Here is an 18,903-nt window from a genome sequence, read left to right as displayed (position 1 = left end):
TGTGCGTCACTTGAGGTGGAACCAGGATCCTCTCCCAAGGCTTCTGCTGTTTCTTGACTGTTCCCCCCTTGTCTCTGCATTCCCCCCCTCCCCTGCTTAGCAACTAGGTGAACCTGCCCTTTGGAAGGTCAGGAGGCTGAACAGAAAGGGTCCCATGCCCAGGAGCCCTACAGGGTCCTGCTCAGTTTCCGCAGCAGCATTTGGGTCAGCGAGCCCTGGTGCCAGTCCTGAGGATCTTCCATCCCTGGGTGGACAGCCTGTCTGGTCACCTTCTTCATCTCCATTCACCTTCTCTGCTTCCCAGCAGAAACCCACCTCATTCTCTGTGGGTCTTGTCATCACCTAGAGCTATTCCACCTCTGGAATTCTTGCTGTAGGCATCCAGTTTTAGACCATGGTCTCCTGAGTTATTCCCAACTCGTGTCGTCTATCTTTCTGAGCCTCCCGACCAGCTCTGTCCAATAGAACTTTCTGTGATGATAGAAATGTTCTTTATCGATGCTCTCTCTCCAATTCAGGGCAACAGAGGAACTGAACTTTAAATTTCAATGCATTTTAGCTCATTCAAATTGAAATGAAATGAGCCATGTGTGATTACTGGTTGCTATCTTTTGTTTTTTTTAAATATTTATTTATTTGTCCCTACCGAGTCTTAGCTGTGACATGCAGGATCTTTTAGTTTCAGCATTTGAATTCTTGGTTGTGGCCTGTGGGATCTAGTTCCCCTACCAGAGATCAAACCTGTACCCCTTGCCTTGGGAGCATAGAGTCTCAGCCACTGAACCACCAGGAAAGTCCCCTGGTTATTGTCTTGAAAAGTAAACGTGTTAGTTCAGTTTTGTCCGACTCTGTGACCCCATGGACTGTAGCCCACAAGGCTCCTCTGTCCATGGAATTCTCCAGGTAAGAATACTGGAGTGAGTTGCCAATTCCTTCTCCAGGGGATCTTCCCAACCCAGGGATCAAACCCAGGTCTCCTGCATTGCAGACAGATCTTTTTTTTTTTTTACTGTCTGAGCCACCAGCACAGCTATAGATCCTGGCCTTTCTGTTTCCTCTGCCGTTGGTGGCCTGTCTTCACTACCTTCTCTCTTGAGTTTTGTTTCTGTTGTCCATCACATCAGCCAACTTCTTCCCTTTGTCCCTCTGCCCCACCTCCTGAAAAAAAAAAAAAAAAAAAAACCCTTCAACTATGGATTAATCGGGTCATTCTGCTTTCCCCAGGTCTACACAGTGGCCACTGAGCATTGCTGGGGCATGACTTTCCTGGGTGGCATTCTTTCTCCTGGATGGTCACCAACCTCAATAGGTCTTTGAATTCTGACCGGCCTTCCTTGTCCCCTTCTCATTAATGACCCAATCAAGACTTCCTGCCTTTCCAAATCTGCTCCCTTGCTCTCAGCAGGTGGCATTACTTCTTATGTCTTTGAAACAAGAGACGCTTTCAGACCACCTGACCACCCCTTTTACGAGGCTAGTTTTATCTGTCTTCAACCTCCTTCTTCTCCTTCCTATCAACATTTAGGCACGTTCAAATAGCCTTATCTTATAAACAACAATAAAAAATCTCAAGCTTCCTTCAATCCCATGTCACCTTCCAATCACCCTATCTCTTTCCTGCCACTTGTTTTCACACTTCTGGAAACTTGTCTTCACTGGCTATCTGCACTTTCTCACCTCCCATTCACTCCGTAACCTGGGGCGGTCTGGCTTGTGTCCCCATCACTCTTCTGCCACTACCAGTCAAGGTCACCAAGGACTTCCTTGTCATTCAATCCAAAGGACTCTCAGATCTTATCTTGACCTTGAAGGCATGTGACACTGCTCACACTCCTCCTGGCTTGAAACTTGCCCAGTGGTTTCTAGGACACCTGAGTCTCCTGCTTTTCTTCCTCTTATTCTGGATATGGTGTTCCTTGGTGGTTCAGCATTAAAGAATCCATCTGACAATGAAAGAGACATGGGTTTGATCCCTGAGTCAGGAAGATCCCCTGGAAGATGGCAACCCACTCCAGTATTCTTGCCTGGGAAATCCCATGGACAGAGGAGCCTGGTGGGCTACAGTCTATGGGGTCACAAAAGAGTCAGACATGACTTAGTGACTAAACACCACCACCACCACTACTCTGGCTACTTCTAAGTTTTCTGAAACTTCCACATTCTCATCTTCCTAGGGTGATTCTCAGGCTTTCCAGGTAAGGCGTAGGTGTCAAGAATGGTGTGCTGCCCTCCACCCCCCACCCCACCCCCTGACTGCATTCCTGACCCAAGCACCTGGGAATGTGTTTTCTCACCCAAGAAACTCACTGTGGTGTTCTGAACATCAGTTTGTATTGTGAATCCCATTGCTCAGAGCCTGACACGCCTTTTTGGGTGTGTATTTATAACTGTCACTTTGAGAGGCTCTCACAACACTTGGACATCTGTTTTTTTCATTTGCCTCCTCAAAGGACAGTATGCTGTAGGGACATTGACAAATTAAGAGGACGTCAGGAGAGGCTACAGGGTGGGTGGTCAGCAAAGTGTCCTGTGAGAACTATTGAAAGAACTGGGGGACTTCCCTGGCAGTCCGATGGTGAAGACTCCAAGCTTCCCCTGCAGAGGGCCCAGGTTCGATCCCTGGTCAGGGAACTAGAGCTTTTCTGCATGCCACAACGAAGACCTAACACAGCCAAACAAATAAATCGATATTTTTAAAAAAACCTCTGGGACAGAAACAACATAGCCGAAGGAAGGCTTCAGAGCCCTAGCCAATCTGGTCTTAAAGATATTCCAAACTAGACCATAGTGGGTAGGAAGGGAGTGGGGTAGCCCGGCGTGCCTTTTTCAGACCCGTCCTTGTCAGCTCGGCTTCTTGACTCACGTTCTGGTGTGATGCTATCAGCTTACACGATGGCCCATCACAGAAATTCACAGAAATCCTCCGTGAAGTTTGGGGATGCTGAGGGTGTCTGCTCGTTACCTCACGCTCTGATCTCTTTAGGAGGCCCTCCAGGACAAATTCCTGACTGATTTTAGTACTAAGAATAGTTGTAATTCTTTTGCGTAATAGGTCTGTTTTTATCTCACAGGCACTGGAAATTGTGTGACTGACATTCTCTCCTTTTCACTTGGGCTTTGGAAAAGCTTCAGGACAAATTTGTGGCCCACCCCCAGGAAGTGAATAGGGCAGCCCCAGAGCCATTTTACCTTTATTCCCACCTCTGCTTTGTCTTCCCTTGTGGTTTTTCTTTCTTCTCTTAGCTCTTCTCATTTTATCATACACAATCAAGAAGAGGCAAGCAAAAATAAACCAAAATCGCCTGTAACCTCACTATCCAGAGATACCCACAATTATCAATGTTGTCCTTTTATGCATATTTTAAAAAAATAAAAATGAGAGGATACCATGCCTACCTTTTGGGGGGGGGGGCGTAGTGTTTTGTAATTTGCTTTTTTTATTTTATAATATGTCACCAATATCTTTCCATGTAATTAAATGTTCTTCTTTAAATAACCTAAAATTTCTATGAAGATCTAGTAATGTCATACTACCAACTAACATGTCTACATCCACTTGGGTGCCTGGCTTTATGTACAGTCACATATACATGTATGTGAAAGTACACCCACGGAGATGATCTAAGGACAATATTTGTGTACACATATTAGAAGCTATAACATTCACATGTGTTAACTCATCTGATACTCACAACCCTATGAGGTAGAGCTTATTGTCCCCCTTTTATAAATGAAGAAACCAAGGCACAGAAAGATGCAGAAGTTGCCAAGGTCACACTCTGACTCCAAAGGGTGTTGGAACTCCAAACCGCCACGTTGCCTTTCAGGACGCCATTGAGAATTCACAGTCCACGGGGTTAAACAGAAAAAAAGAAACGTTTATCTTCTTCCACCTCACTTTCTAATTTATGTTATTTTGCCTTGTTTTAAGTACCCTTGTAAGTCACCTGAAATCCTCCTCTGCCACGGCATAAACAAACAGTGCAGAGAGTGGTACCCGGCACAAGAAGACAAAGTTAAAATTCTACCCCAGGGCAGAGGATGAATCCAGCCAGTCCTGCAATGAAGTGGATTTATTTCCTTGGGCTGCAGTGAACTTCCATCCCTAGAAGAGCTGGCTTGGGTGGCCATCTCTCAGGGAGGCTGGGGTAGGCAGTCTTCCAAACAGACTGAGCTGGGCCAGACTAGCCCTGAGGCCCCTTCTTAGACTCCCAGAGTTTATGAAAATACCAATAAGATAAAACGAGACACTCAGTGGGGCTAATGCAGCAAGCCAGCTGTTGGGCCAGAACCAGTATCCCAAGTTTTCAAGCCAGGCCTGTTACCAGCTCACTCATCTAAAAGTTAACAACTGGCAGTTCAGTTCAAAACTCTCAGCCCAGTGTATTCTTTCCCCTGAAGTGCTTTGGCTGCTGCTGGAAGACGGTCAAAGAATACCGTCACTGTCTTCGGCCCTTCAGTTAAGGTGGCAGAGAAGGAGGCAAGAAGCTGGGTGGCCATAAGGATGTCCCACTAGACTAGAATTGGGTGGGATGATCTGTTTGACAAATGTGAGGAGAGGAAGGAGCCAGCTTTCTATGGCTGTAAGATCTTAGGCAAGTCTCTTTACCTCCTGAGAACTGTTTCCTCCCTCATCTGCAAAATGGACTTTCACACCAACTCTGCAAAGCAGTTATGGGTTCCTAGCAGGTAGTATGGGCTACAGCACCTTTGCACCCTGAGCCGGTAAGCACCCTATCAGGCTGCCTGTGGATCCGGGGAGGGCTAGGCCACCTCCAGCCCGAGGCCTGGGGGGTGCTGGCCAGTGTCCAGGTTCTGTCTAGTTTTGTCCCCCTTCAGCCTCCAGCCCACCACAACTCCCCAGGTAGGAAAGGGGCTGCTTTCTCTACAGACAGGCCCACCGAACAGCGACAACTCTGAGGGGACGGGAGAGCAGCTCTTTCCCTCCAGATGCCAGGGGCTGCGGGTAGGAGGGGCGAGCCAGCAGAGGCTCCCTCTTCCTCACGATTTCGGGCTGTCTGCCCACGGGGCACGGCCCTGGACGCGATGCCACGAGGGCCATCACGCTGGGTTAGAAGAAGGCCCGACCCCGGCTCAGCAAAGAAAACAAACACAGATGTGTTTGCCCGGGACCTGGAGGGAGAAAAATCGCCCCCTCCCTCTCCCTCGCCTGCGCGCTCCCCCGGGGCGTGGGGCCGGAGGAAACCTGCTGAGCTCCCGGGGCAGCGAGAAGCCGGGCGACGCGGACGGTCCCCGGCCGGCCCCTCCTCCCTCTGCGGGGTGCGCGCCGGGCCCAGCCCCCTCTCCGGGGTTTCCCCGGGCGCTCTCCTCACTTCCCTTTGTCTCCGCTTCTCCTTCTCGGGCGCTCCGGTTCCCACCCGCTCGTACCCTCGCTCTCTCCGGGTCCCCGGCCGCTTCCCTTTAACTTTCTTCTTTCCCGGGGTGAAAACTTGGCTCGGGAGTCGGCGGCTGCCAGCCGACGTTATTGGCCGGCGCCCCGCCCGGCGGCCCCGCCCCCCGCCCCCGCGCTCCCCTCCGCCCCCCACTCCCTGCGCGAGTGGCGGCGGCGGCGGCGGCGGAGCCTTCGGGGGCGTGCGTGCGTGTGTGAGTGCGCGCCAGCCAGCGGGAGTGTGTGCGCCCCGGGCGCGGGCTGGGCGGCACTCGCACCGCGGCGGCAGCGGCGGGAGCCGGGCGGCCGCGTCGTCATTCGGGCGGGAGAGGCGGCGGCGGCCGGGCCGGGCCGGGGCTGGGGCAGCGGCGGCCGCGCCGGGCATGGAGCTGGCAAGCCCGCGCTGAGGCAGGACGCGCCTGCTAGCAGCCAGCGAGAGGCTCTCCGCCGTCCGGCGCGCGGGCTCCCCGGCCGGGGCCGGGCAAACTTTTCTTTCTCTTTTGCCCTCTCCTGAGGTAAAGTCCCGAACGCGGACTCGCCGGCCGGGGGTGCGATCTGGGCCAGCTGAGCGGGAAGCCCGGGCTGCTGGAGGAGGGGGCGCGGGCCGTGCGAGCTCAGGGGCTCTATGAGTTGTCCCGCGCCCGAATTGAGGGGTGCGGGCGGGGCGGCGGCGGACGAGCAGACGGTCGCGGGCAGGACCCTCAGGCGGCGTGGCGGTGGCGGGGAAACCGAGAGATTGCCCGCGGCCCCGGCTCGCCGCCGGCGGGGAAGAGGAGGCGCGGGCAGTGCGGGGCCGGGGGTCCCCGGATTCGCCTGCCCCTGGGACGCTTGGGACGGAGGCGGGCGTTCGGTGCGGGGGAAGCCGGGCGTTCGCCCGCGTCCCCGCTCGCCGCCGCGCCGCGGGGTTGGAGGGCGCGGGGCAGGCTGGCTGAGCGCGGCTCCCCTCTCTCCGCAGGCGCCTTCTGCGGCGGGCGGACCGACTCCTCGGCGCGGCGGGGCCGGGGCAGGCTGGACGCAGCACGATGCGCGCAGTGTGGGAGGCGCTGGCGGCGCTGGCGGCGGTGGCGTGCCTGGTGGGCGCGGCGCGCGGCGGGCCCGGGCTCAGCATGTTCGCCGGCCAGGCGGCGCAGCCCGACCCTTGCTCGGACGAGAACGGCCACCCGCGCCGCTGCATTCCGGACTTTGTCAACGCGGCCTTCGGCAAGGACGTGCGCGTGTCCAGCACCTGCGGCCGGCCCCCGGCGCGCTACTGCGTGGTGAGCGAGCGCGGCGAGGAACGGCTGCGCTCCTGCCACCTCTGCAACGCGTCGGACCCCAAGAAGGCGCACCCGCCCGCCTTCCTCACCGATCTCAACAACCCGCACAACCTGACGTGCTGGCAGTCGGAGAACTACCTACAGTTCCCGCACAACGTCACGCTCACGCTGTCGCTCGGCAAGAAGTTCGAGGTGACCTACGTGAGCCTGCAGTTCTGCTCGCCCCGGCCCGAGTCCATGGCCATCTACAAGTCCATGGACTACGGGCGCACGTGGGTGCCCTTTCAGTTCTACTCCACGCAGTGCCGCAAGATGTACAACCGGCCGCACCGCGCGCCCATCACCAAACAGAACGAGCAGGAGGCCGTGTGCACCGACTCACACACCGACATGCGCCCACTCTCGGGCGGCCTCATCGCCTTCAGCACGCTGGACGGGCGACCATCGGCGCACGACTTCGACAACTCGCCGGTGCTGCAGGACTGGGTTACGGCCACCGACATCCGCGTGGCTTTCAGCCGCCTGCACACGTTCGGCGACGAGAACGAGGACGACTCGGAGCTGGCGCGCGACTCGTACTTCTACGCCGTGTCCGACCTGCAGGTGGGCGGCCGCTGCAAGTGCAACGGCCACGCGGCCCGCTGCGTGCGCGACCGCGACGACAGCTTGGTGTGCGACTGCAGGCACAACACGGCCGGCCCGGAGTGTGACCGCTGCAAGCCCTTCCACTACGACCGGCCCTGGCAGCGCGCCACCGCCCGCGAGGCCAACGAGTGCGTGGGTGAGTGGGGCGCCACGCGGACGCGGGCGGGTCCCGGGCGGGGCGGGGACCCGGGCGGCTGCTCCAGGGCCTAGCGATCGAGGGTTCATGAGCATTTCCCGCTGCGTGGATGTGGTGGGGAAGGTGGGAGGCGCGTTCCGGGAAATCCTGGGCGGTGGGGCCGGGAGAGCCGGTCCACGCGCGCGCCTGACGCTGGCCGATTGGGTTGGCCTCCTGTGCGCTGAGCTAAGACAAGCTGCTTGGTTTGCGGAAAATTTAGCGGTCAGTCCCCCTAATCCCAGATCCAAGGCAGACACTGATTGCCTTCTCCTCAGTTTGGCGGGTCTCTGGGATCCACACCCACCCCCCGCCCCCGCCCCAGGGCAGCAGCTGGTCTCGCTGTTGGGGACCCCGGCCCGGTTCCCAGGAAGTTCTAGCTCCACGGCCACAAATCCCTTGGGAGGTGGCAAAGGGATTTGCAATTTGGGGCTAATTCGGTGCACGATGAACGTCACTCCTGCGTCCTCCATTTATCTTACAGTTTGAGAATAGATAAAGTTTTTCTTTTGGATAGCGTGTTTGGGCTAGCAAAAGAATGATGTGATTTAAATTAATTATTATCTGCAGATTACAAAAGAGAGTTCACTAATTATTTTAAACTAATTCAGTCCTGGTCCAAAAAAGAAGTGTACCAGATTTTCGTTGTTGTTGTTAGCATGGTGGGGGCTGGGGTGGGTGGGTGGGTGTGTTGGGGTGAAATTAAACAATTCTGACGAATTAACTAAGGGCCCAGATTCTTGATTTTATGGGGTTTCAGGTCCTGAAAGGGAAATCTCACAAAACCCTGTACTGGTGGATACTGTTGGGTCTGAAATGAGTCTGGGAAAAAAAAAAAAAAATCCATTCTGTTTCTGGATCATACAGCTTTGCTGCTGTAGAGACTCTGAGCCCTCGGTTTCTCCTCAGGAGGAGAAAAAGAAGAAAAGTAGAGGAAAGGTAGGTAGGGAGACCATACTCAGCTCTTCCAGTGTGAGATGTACAGGTACAAATCCCGCGCTTTATTTTAAGGAAGATCATTCAGTTCGGCCATCTGCCCTTGGGTGAAATAGAGTCATTCCCTCCCCCTTCCACACAGCCAGTGTGAGTCTCTTCAGTTGCCTCCGCCTCTGAGGCACATTACAAAGTTTGCTGGGCCCCACAAACACACGTCTCGAGGTCTGGTTCTGATTAATTGTGTCATGTTGTTGTCGAATAGTTTGTGCCTCATGACTTGTGGATGCAGACTTTCTCGGAATGGAAAACATGTTTTGGAGAAGCCTGGTCGGCTCTGAGGCCCACGCGGGCGTCCTGATCTGCAGAGGGCGGTTCTCCTGTTGCATGGCCCGATCTCCATTTTTGCACTCTATCCAAGGGTCCACTTCTGCAGATCTCATTGTCCTTCCCCCTCCTGTAAGGGACGCCACTGCTGGCCGGTCGGAAGAGACTTTTCAGGATTCTGGTGGCGAGACAGTGGTTACTCCCCGACTTAGTCGTCTTTGAGAATAGAACGCCTTTGATCTGCTCCATTCCTTCAGAAATGTTGGTTTTTCCCATCTCTTCTCTTTCTTCTCGCCTTTCCTCTTTTCTTTTCTTCCTTTTGTGAGTGAAAACCCTTTATTGATATTTAAAAGGCCTCCCAGGGTTTGGCTATCTGTGTTAGCTTGTATGTGCATATGAAAGATAACGTCTCATCGTCACCAGCAGGGTCTGATTGGAAAACACGCAAGTGAATACATGGAGGCACATAAGCTGGCTATGATGGTAACGTTTTCCTGGCTTGAAGATTCCTCTTAGCCGTGGTGGTATTGTTCCGATACCACCCATCTCCAGCTCTCCGTCACTTTGTATATAGAGAAGTAACCCGCAATTGTTTTAACAATGGCCATGCGCTTGAAATAATCTCCATAGTTGAGGATTTTGTCTTTTGACCAAAGCACTAACTCTGTGCACAAATTGGATTGATTGGGGGTTGTTTTTTTTAAGCCAAATTGAGCAATCAACATATTAACTAACGTAATTAGTAAGCCTTTTTGTTCAAAAGTTTAATTAGGCCTAATAAGTACATAATCTACATGACAAATAATCGGCTGACAATATTTTCTGGGTTTCACCGAAGTTATTTTAATTCTCAGTAGTTAAAGTATCTTTAAATCTTGCCAATTATTCAGTCATCTCATAAAAGTCAAGCCAATTCAATGATGTTAAAGTTATTTATAGTTTCCTTTTTGAATAGATGTTCTGATACCTTGTAGATATAGCCTCGGGAATGTCAGGTTGAAGTTCCCATAAAGTCTTAATTGAAGTCTTAGTGATTTTTCCATCATTTCGCAAAAGAGAAAGCCAGCAAAGACAATTTAGAAGTGATTTACAATTAAAGGTCGAGCTTTTTATGAAAAGGCCCTGAAGTGGAGATGCGTGAATGAATTAGTATTTGACAGGTGTTCTGAGACACTACAGGGCACTGTACTAGGAAAGGCATTAATAAATCCTTCAAATGCTAACTTTTGTACTATCAGCGGCTCAGATCCACCCCCCCAACATAATCCTATCTTGTGAATTTCACACTGTTGACATAGAAAGTCAGGCTACCCAGATTATTTACAGCTAAGGCAAAGAAGTATATTTTCTACTCTAAAAATGTTTTGATAAAAAAAGAAACGTTATCACTGTCTGTCTTTGCCTTTCTAAAATAATGAGACATGACATAATAAACTGACGTGGTTCCCTCAGTTAACTGTCTCACCACACCCTCATCCTAAAACTTTAAGAAAACATCGGTATTATTATTTTTCTAAATAGTTCTATATAGGGCCAAGAAAATATTATATCCTATAGGTTTTTCTTTGGTCCAGCTTTCTTTTCAGGGTTGTTTCAAGGTTGAGTTCTCTATGAAGTAAACGTGAGTTTTTATAAGGTCCAATTTTATTTTAAAAGCAATTTTGGATTTCTTCTGGAAAAGAAAACCGAAAACAATATGAAAGACAAGACTGTGTATAATGTTACGGCCTCGACAGCTCTCCGTGGAATAACTGAATACTTTCTTCCGCCCATATGTATCAGCAGTGTTCACATGCTCTTATACACATGTGCATTTATATTCATCGTGTAAAGAAGCATCCATGCATTGGGGGGAGTATACATTCAAGAGAAAATGCATGAATAGTTTTAAACCACCTGGGTTGCTAGACCTTCCCCCCCTCCTTTTTTCTTTTTTTCAAAAAAGAGCATCTGAAGACCATATTGTGTTTCCATAAATTATTGACATCAGTTTTAATCAGTGTCCCCCTGACGTCGGAGCTGTGTTAGTATTTAGTGCCTGATGAAGCATGCTGGTTAATCTTACTGCGGGGATGTCAGCATGAACCCCTGCCTGGCTTGTGACAGGGTGAACTTATGAAAACTCGTTTTGCGACTCACACCTTGGCTTGGCGTTGCCCTGCTGAAACCCAAAACCCACACAAAAGACGTCTCTGCAAGATGAGCATTGTGCTGGGCTGGCCTCCTATAGTCATGGCTACCTGCACCATAAAGCTTGTAATTGTTTAAACATGGCTTTGGGAGGGAGTCCTCAGGCTGTAAATGACTCTGGGCCTGCCGTCATTCCTGGCAGGAGAGGGAGGTTATATGGGAGGTGTTGCTGTGAGAAATCTAATGCCCCGATAAAAACTCTTGCAAAATCAGAAGGCTAAAATGATCTGCCACTCAGTCTGGTATATAGCTGTAGATACGTGAATATTCTTATAGTCCTAGTAATTATCATGGGCTTCCCTGTGGGTCAGCGGTAAAGAATCTACCTGCCAATGCAGGAGACACGGGTTCAATTCCTGGGTTGGGAAGATCCCCTGAAGAAGGAACTGGCAATCCACTCCAGTTTTCTTATCTGGGAAGTCCCATGGACAGAGGAACCTGGCAGGCTAGTCCATAGAGCTGCAAAGAGTTGGGCATGACTTAGCGACTAACCACCACCACCAACATTTATTATAATTATTATCTTTATATGACTGACCCTGGAGGGCTTTTTTTTGCCCAACACTCATATTTAGTTATTTAATCAGGCTTGTAACTAAGCTAATACTAGGCCCCATTATTGTTCTTATTTCACAGAGTAATAAACCATAACCTTAGGGTAAAGGCTTTATCCAAAGTCATATAGCTAGTAGGTGGTGGAGCTGGGTCTCCAGCCTGACGTTTAGCCTTTGTTTTACTGCATCTTCTGTGCTGCCTTCCCATAGAATGGATGAATGGCTGGATGGCTGGATGAATGAACAGTTCATGTTCAGGCAGAACTCAGAGAGATAGTGTAGGTTCATTTATAGACCACAAGCAGATGTTGCGATAAAGCAAGTCACATGAATTTTTCAGTTTCCCAGTGTCTGTAAAATTTGTTTACACTGTACTGTAGTTTATCAAGTGTGCACTAGCATTATGGCTTAAAAAAATTAGCAATCTACATATCTCAATTTAATAAAAATGCTTCATTTCAGGAAGCTATATTCAATATCTTATGATGAGCCATAATGGAAAAGAATCTGCAAAATTATATATATATATATGTATAACTGAAACATATTGCTGCACAGCAGAAATTAACACATCATAAATCAACTATATTTCAATAAAATTAAAGAAACACTTCATTGCTAAAAATGCTAACCATCCTCTGAGCCTTTCATGAGTCATGTTAATATTAATAGTAGTAACATCAAAGATCACTGATGATGGATTACTGTAACACAGGCAATAATAAAAAGTTTGAAATTGCTAAGAATTACCAAAATGTGACCCAGAGGAGTGCCCGTAGACTTGCTTCAACCTGTAAGAAACACAATGTCTCCAAAGTTCAGTAAGGCACAGTACAATCAAGCGAGGTCTGCATGTAGAGGACAGTAGTTGGAACAACCTGTTGCCTCTTGCTGGAATTAGAGGTGGTTCCCTAGTTGTGTTGTATAATGTGATAGTATGTCATATGATGCCATAGATCATATTTACTATGTTCATACATGTTTGAATGCTTGCATATGAAATTGTATATAAAAAGTTGTCTTTGATGTTAGCCTTTAGGCCTCATGGGAGCCGGGAGCTTTAAGGAATGTAACTGCAGAATGTTTAAACACCTTTGTGTGAGTGTTCAACGTGCATAAGTGTCACTCATGGCTGAGTTTTGATTTCAGGGCCCGTGATCTCTCTCAGAGGTGGTGGAACAGAGCTCATGATCAGAAATTCCTTTTTTAACCAGGCCTACTCCTTTCTCCCTAGTGTGCAGTAGCTGGTTGCTTCTCTGGAACATATTGGAAAAAGAACAGGACGTGGCTAAGAAGTAATGTTATCAAAGAAGGGAGTTTAGGGACTTCCCTAGTGGTCCAGTGGTTAAGACCTCACCTTCCAATGCCGGGGGTGCAGGTTTTATACCTGCTCAGGAAGCTAAGACCTTACATGCCTTGCAGCCAGAAGACCAAAAACTCATAAAACAGAAGCAATATAAACAGTAAACATAGACAGTAACAAATTCAATAAAGACTTTAAAAATGGTCCACATCAAAAAGAAAAGTCTTAAAAATAAGGAGGGGAGTTTAATGGTGTATCCTGGTCGCTGGCGGGGTGCTGGTACATGCAGGGCACGTGTGTCAGTGGCATGGAGTTGTTGTTTATCGCTTTGGGCCCCTGGCAGCTGGAGTGAGGGTCACTGCTGAGGTGGGCCCAGAGGCTGCTCACTGCTTGACCCAGAGAAGTGAGACAGAGCCTAATCAAGACACACCTTCTAGGGAGAGTCTGTTTCTTTCCAAGTATTTGCTAAGCTGTCCTTTCCCCCTGCCCAGACTTCTCTCTGACCTCCTCTTTCCGTAGAAAAATGAGGTCCTCGGAAAAGTATTTGAGACTTCAGGTCCAGGGTAAATACTGGAAAGGCAGTGGGTTGCAATTCAGATGTTCCCTGGAAGGAACCCCCTCATTGTCTGCTCACAGCTGGTATCGATAATTTCCTTCTGGAGATGAGTTGTGCTTTTCATTAAGTAAATTTTTTGTCTTGGGATTAAACCAACATTGTATTCTTAATAGACTTTTATGTTTACACTTCAAAAGTCCACCGGGTTGTTATTCGTGTTATCTTGATGGCTTCTACGGTGTCTGCTATGCACACTGGCTTCACCAAAATAAATGGCTCTCTAGGGAACTGGATTATAAAACGGTCTTATCTGTTGATGCTGTAGTGCGGATATTTTGTGAGCCAGTATTTTTTTTTTTTTTTGCTTCCTTTCAGAAGTGATCATCATACCTTGAGTTTCTGCAGTGCCTTTCATTAGTGGGAGACCGGAGATCTCGGGGGGGCTTTTGAAATGCTCAAGATTTAAGGTTAATACTTACAGAGTGGCCGACAGCATTTTGCCTGTTGGTCTGAAGAGACACACATCAGCCCTTGTGGTCTCTGCAGTCTCGGAAGATGCAGCTTTGGTTTAGGTGGCCAGGGAGTTTAAAGTATCTGTCCCAGGGGCGTGTCAGGTTGCATGCTGAAGACAGACTGAAAACCCCTACTAAGTGCCAGGCATCGTACTCGGTGCTTTACATGTGCTTTATGTCAGTGAATCAGATTGCCGTGAGAAACGGAAGCCTTTCAAAACCAGATGTCCTGGCCACCAGCAGGGAGGTTTTGCACAAACCAACCTGAGTGTGGACAGGGCTCATCTTGGCTTGTTCAGTGATGCCATTGCAGACACAGAGAGCGGGCGGGTATCAGTGGCACTTGTCTCAAAGGCTGATCACATAAAAGCCACGTTCTGTTGTAATCAGCTCCCAGGGATGGTTCTGAACAGCACCTGGAATAAGGGAACTGCCCGCGAGAGTCCTTGGACATAGGGCCGTTCGCCGCCAGTCTGTCTGTTGTCTCAGTCCAGTTCGATGTGTATAGCACCATGTAGGGAGTTCCAGGTTGCATTTCTGTATTTGTATTCCAGAAAATGTAGCCCTATTATAAACTTGGGATTAGATTTTCCTTTGCCTTGGAATGTTATATGATTTACATAACATGTAATGATTTAATGATGTAATGTTTTATGATTGTATAATGTGAGTTTCCCCCAGGTCAGAAGGCAGAGACCCATCAGCTGATCAGCTCTTTGCTTCTCGAGATAATACTTCCTTTCCATCCCCAGCTCCTGGGAGTCTGTGACTGGGTGTGTGTTCAGCCCTGATGTTGTTATTTTTGTGCCAGTTCTGCCCTCTGACAGAGAGAAGGGACTGTGGTCATGGGATGGATGAGATGTGAGATGCTTTCCATCTGAGCCTTTCTCATCCAGCATTGAAGCGCCTGCTCCAAGTCTGCTTTGTGTTGGATGTTTCTAGCCAATGCATCCACTAGCCCTCAGGGAACAAGGGACTATGTCAGCAAGGAGACAGGTGTACCAGTGGTTCAGGAGTGCTGCCAAGGAGTGGAGAAGTGTACACTGCCTCTGCCTCTGTCGGGGTCATTCCTAGAGGTCCTGAGCCTTTTGCTGTTAGGGTCAGTGTATTAGCTGGTGCTGAGACTGTAATCCCCTTGCAGTGCTTTTTTGCATATAAAGACGATACAGAAGAAAGATTTCTCAGTCGGTATGCCAGGCCTCTGGGTTATTTAAAGCGGTGAGTGGGGACTTTTCTGCTGGTCCAGTGGTTAAGACTCTGCACTTCCACTGCAGCGCTAGTGGTAAAGAATCTACCTGTCAGTGCAGGAGATGCAAGAGACACGAGTTCAGTCCCTGGGTTGGGAAGATCCCCTGGAGGAAGAAATGGCAATCTGCCCCAGTATTCTTGCCTGGAGAATCCCATGGTCAGAGGAGCCTGGTGGGTTACAGCCTGTAGGGTTGCAGAGTTAGACACAGCTGAAGCGACTGGGCATACACACACATGCACACATACTTCCGATGCAGGGGCTGCGGGTTTGATCCCTGGCTGGGGAATTTAAGATAATGCATACAGTCTGGTATTGCCAAAAAAGGGGGAAGGATGAGTGGTTTTTTAGAGGTCAAAGTACATTTGTTCAGTGAGAACCTGAAAGGCAGAAAGTAACACTAAGAGGGACAGAAAGTTCACTATATCACCTGATAATCAATGAATCCTCCCAACCCAGCCTGGATGGAGGCTCTAGAACTCAGTCTCTGTGGATGGTTTGGGACTAGCCTGTATAAGGCGTGTGAGGTACCAGCCTCTCTGCAGGGCCCAGCTTTAGTTGAGAGCCATTCATGCTCCTTCCTGGCCGTGCTATTGTTAGATTTTCTAGATTTCACCCCCTCCTTTACTGCCTCCAGATAATAGAGAGTATTAGTCATTATGTACAATTTTTCACACATTCCAGAGGCTCCACACCTAAGTTAGACGCTCTGTAGGACCATAGTCACCTTTGAAGGAGCTGAGTTTGAATAAATGAGTCTTCAGTTCAGTTGAGTTCAGTCGCTCAGTCATGTCCGACTCTTTGCGACCCCATGAATTGCAGCACGCTAGGCCTCCCTGTCCATCACCAACTCCTGGAGTTTACTCAAACTCATGCCCATCGAGTCGGTGATGCCATCCAGCCATCTCATCTTCTGTCGTCCCCTTCTCCTCCTGCCCCCAATCCCTCCCAGCATCAGGGTCTTTTCCAGTGAGTCAACTCTTCGCATGAGGTGGCCAAAGTACTGGAGTTTCAGCTTCAGCATCAGTCCTTCCAATGAACGCCCAGGACTGATCTCCTTTAGGATGAAGGTAACAATAAAATGAGGTAGACCTCTTTTAGTTTCCTGAACGCCTGTATGTTACATTATATTCCATGGATGGACTGTCCCAAAGGGATGGACACTTTCTGCTGTCTCATTACGTTTTTTGGGACTTCTGATTTCATCTCTTCCTGTTTGGAGTGGCTGTGGTGAGTACTTAGCAATGCCTCTCTTCCAAATTCTGAAACCACGGCAGACATCACTAATCAGTCACAGCGCTCATTTTTCTAAGTCCAGAAATGGTCTTAGGGTATTAGACCCTTGGTTTCCCTGATGGCTCAGATGGTAAAGAATTATGCCTACAATGTCAGAGACCCAAGTTTGATCCCTCAGTTGGGAAGATTCCCTGAAGAAGGGAATGGCTATCCATTCCAGTATCCCTGCCTGGAGAATTCCATGGACAGAGGAGCCTGGTGGGCTACTGTCCATGGGGTTGCAAAGAGTTGGACATGACTGAGCAACTAACACACACTTCGGTATAATATCCTAGGCGGCCATTACCGTTTAGTCAGAATTAGCCTAGGAGATGAAAACTGTAAGACAGTTTTGGTCCCAGAAGACCTTCTCCCTGCTCCCCCAGCCTGCAGACAAAGAAGTAGCCTGTAGGGGACTTCCTTGATGGTCCAGTGGCTAGGAATCTGTGCTCCCAGTGCAGGGGACCAGGGTTCAATACCTGATCGGGGAACTAGATCCCGTGTGCTACAACTAAAAAACAAAAAGATGCCCCGTTCTGCAACTAAGACCTGGTGCAGTCAAATAAGTATTTTTTTAAAAAAAAGAAGAATAAGTAGCCTTAAGTGGACATTTCTGGAGCAGTCAGTGGTCAGGTGGCTCTGTTGGGTCTGGGGATGTGAAGAAGGGGGAAATGGTGCCCTCCATGTAGGTGGGAAGTGGTCTTTTTCAGGAGGGTGTGCGTGTGAGTGGTGAGCACTTGTACTGAACCATACACCAGGGTGGGCCCCCAAGTGAGGAGCTTTCCTCAGTGCCTGGGACACAGGGAAGATGCTGTAGGTCTTGAGAGAAAGTGAGTTTTGGGTTTGGCTCCTGTACTAGGCAGGAACGGCACTGTGGTCCACTTCACATTTTCCTCCTGCATCTGCTCTGTCGTGGCATTTTAGTTTCTTCCTACCCCAACAGTTTGAGAGATCGTGGGGCCCTGAGAAGAGTGGCCTCCCCAGGAGAGTCAGCCCTGAAGTTCCCACGCAACGTCCCCTGGACTGAGAAAACTCTAGAACTACCCCGAAACGTGAAAGAAATTACGCCCCAACCTGGGTTGGGGGCCTGGGGCTCTTCCCACCCGCGGTCAGGCCCAGGACCCCAAACTAGGTCTGCGTGACACGGGGAGACAGGACTCTGCCCAGGGCAAGCGCTCTGCTTGCATTTGGGCCGAAGCAGAAAAAGTGCCGAACAATAACAGTTTCAACCCCAGCATGAAAAAGGAAACACATTGTGTTTACAGATATAGAGCTTGGCCTCCAAAGCATGAAAGTACCTTTGGGTCGGGCGCCCCAGGGCAGAGCTGTTGGACAGCGGCTCCCCTGCTCCGAGTGGTGCGGCCAACGCGTTTCCTCTTCCCGCAGCCAGACCTCAGAGGTGGGCAGGTTCATCGCAGCCAAGTCTTTCTTCCCAGACCCAGCCCTGTCTCACTCCTCGGCTCAGACCCGGGGAGAACTCATGGTGAGAAAGTACTCGGCCCACCCAGCTGCCACAAGGAAGGAAACTGCTTCTCACTCCAATCCACAGAAACTTAAGCCATGTTTAGGGGCGGATCATCTGTCAGTGCTGCTCAGACTCGCCAGGGAAGACCGGGACTGGATGTCCTCTGTGTTCTTCACCCCAGTGTGTTGTCGGAACCAAGATCAGAGACCTATTTGTTGTTTGATTTTTCTTCTTATATTTTTTTGGGCATGCTCTGCGGCATGTAGGATCTTAGTTCCCAGACTAGGGATGGAACCCACACCTCCTGCATTGGAAGTGCAGAGTTAACCACGTGACTCCCTGTCACAGAAGTCCCTGTTCGTTGTTTTGAACCGAAGGTGTCTGCAGAAGAATTCAACCCTCAGTGAAAAGCAAGTTCTGATATTCCAACTATATAGAAACACTTCAGTTTTAAAATCAAGATCAGAGAGCACAGGGTTCTGTGTAATAGTGTCTGAAATACCAAGATGTGGGTTAGGGGTTATGGTTGAGAGAACCCGTCTCCAGCTTCAGACTGCCTGGGTTGAAGTCCTGGGTCCAGGCTCACAGCGTGACCTTGGGCATGGTATTGAAGTTCTCTGGGCTTTCAATGCCTGCAGGTCCTGGGGACTCTGCTGCAGACCTCCCTGGTATATGGAGTAGGGTAGGAAGTGAGGGGGCACAACTCCGAGGAGGGGGCTTAGAGGAGGCTCATAGAAAAGAGACCCTGAGGTGGAGTGCTGCTTCTAGACTTGAACTTTCTTTTGTAACAAAGTTTTTAATTGAAGCATAGTTGTTGTATAATATTATATAAGTTACAGGTGTATAGTATAGTGATTCACAATTTTTAAAGGGTATAGTCTATTTATAGTTATTATAAAATATTGGCTCAATTCCCCATGTTGTGTAATATATCCTTGTAGCTTATTTTATACCTAATCGCTTGTGCCTCTTAATCCCTCACCCCTATATTGTCCCTCCTTCTGCCCCCACTGGTAACCACTAGTTTGTTCTCTGTATCTCTGAGTCTGCTTTTGTTGTTGTTGTGTTCACCAGTTGGTT

The 18,903-nt window shown here is 49.5% G+C and overlaps 1 protein-coding gene and 1 long non-coding RNA gene across 5 annotated transcripts in view; one reads left to right on the top strand and one right to left on the bottom strand.

Moving 5' to 3' along the window:
* The window catches only part of NTN1 (netrin 1), a 207,439-nt gene that overhangs the window by 10,919 nt on the left and 177,617 nt on the right, over positions 1 to 18,903 (top strand). For 2 of the 4 annotated variants that reach the window (XM_065908779.1, XM_065908776.1), the window contains exons 1-2: positions 5,611 to 5,904; positions 6,345 to 7,426. In XM_065908779.1, coding sequence (XP_065764851.1) covers positions 6,412 to 7,426 — 1,015 coding nt within the window. In that variant the 5' untranslated portion in view covers positions 5,611 to 5,904; positions 6,345 to 6,411. The other 2 variants (XM_065908778.1, XM_065908777.1) reach the window with 2 other exon arrangements.
* Positions 125 to 5,527, bottom strand: LOC136148996 (uncharacterized). Its single transcript, XR_010659618.1, has 3 exons — positions 5,389 to 5,527; positions 1,678 to 1,943; positions 125 to 1,158 (listed from the first exon to the last, which is right to left on the bottom strand). It is a non-coding gene; the product is annotated as an uncharacterized lncRNA (long non-coding RNA).

The sequence above is a fragment of the Muntiacus reevesi genome, chromosome 18, assembly GCF_963930625.1.
Source record: "Muntiacus reevesi chromosome 18, mMunRee1.1, whole genome shotgun sequence".
In the NCBI taxonomy this organism is placed as follows: domain Eukaryota; kingdom Metazoa; phylum Chordata; class Mammalia; order Artiodactyla; family Cervidae; genus Muntiacus; species Muntiacus reevesi.
The sequence above is the reverse complement of the archived record's forward strand: the minus strand, read 5'-3'. Positions and strand labels throughout refer to the sequence as shown.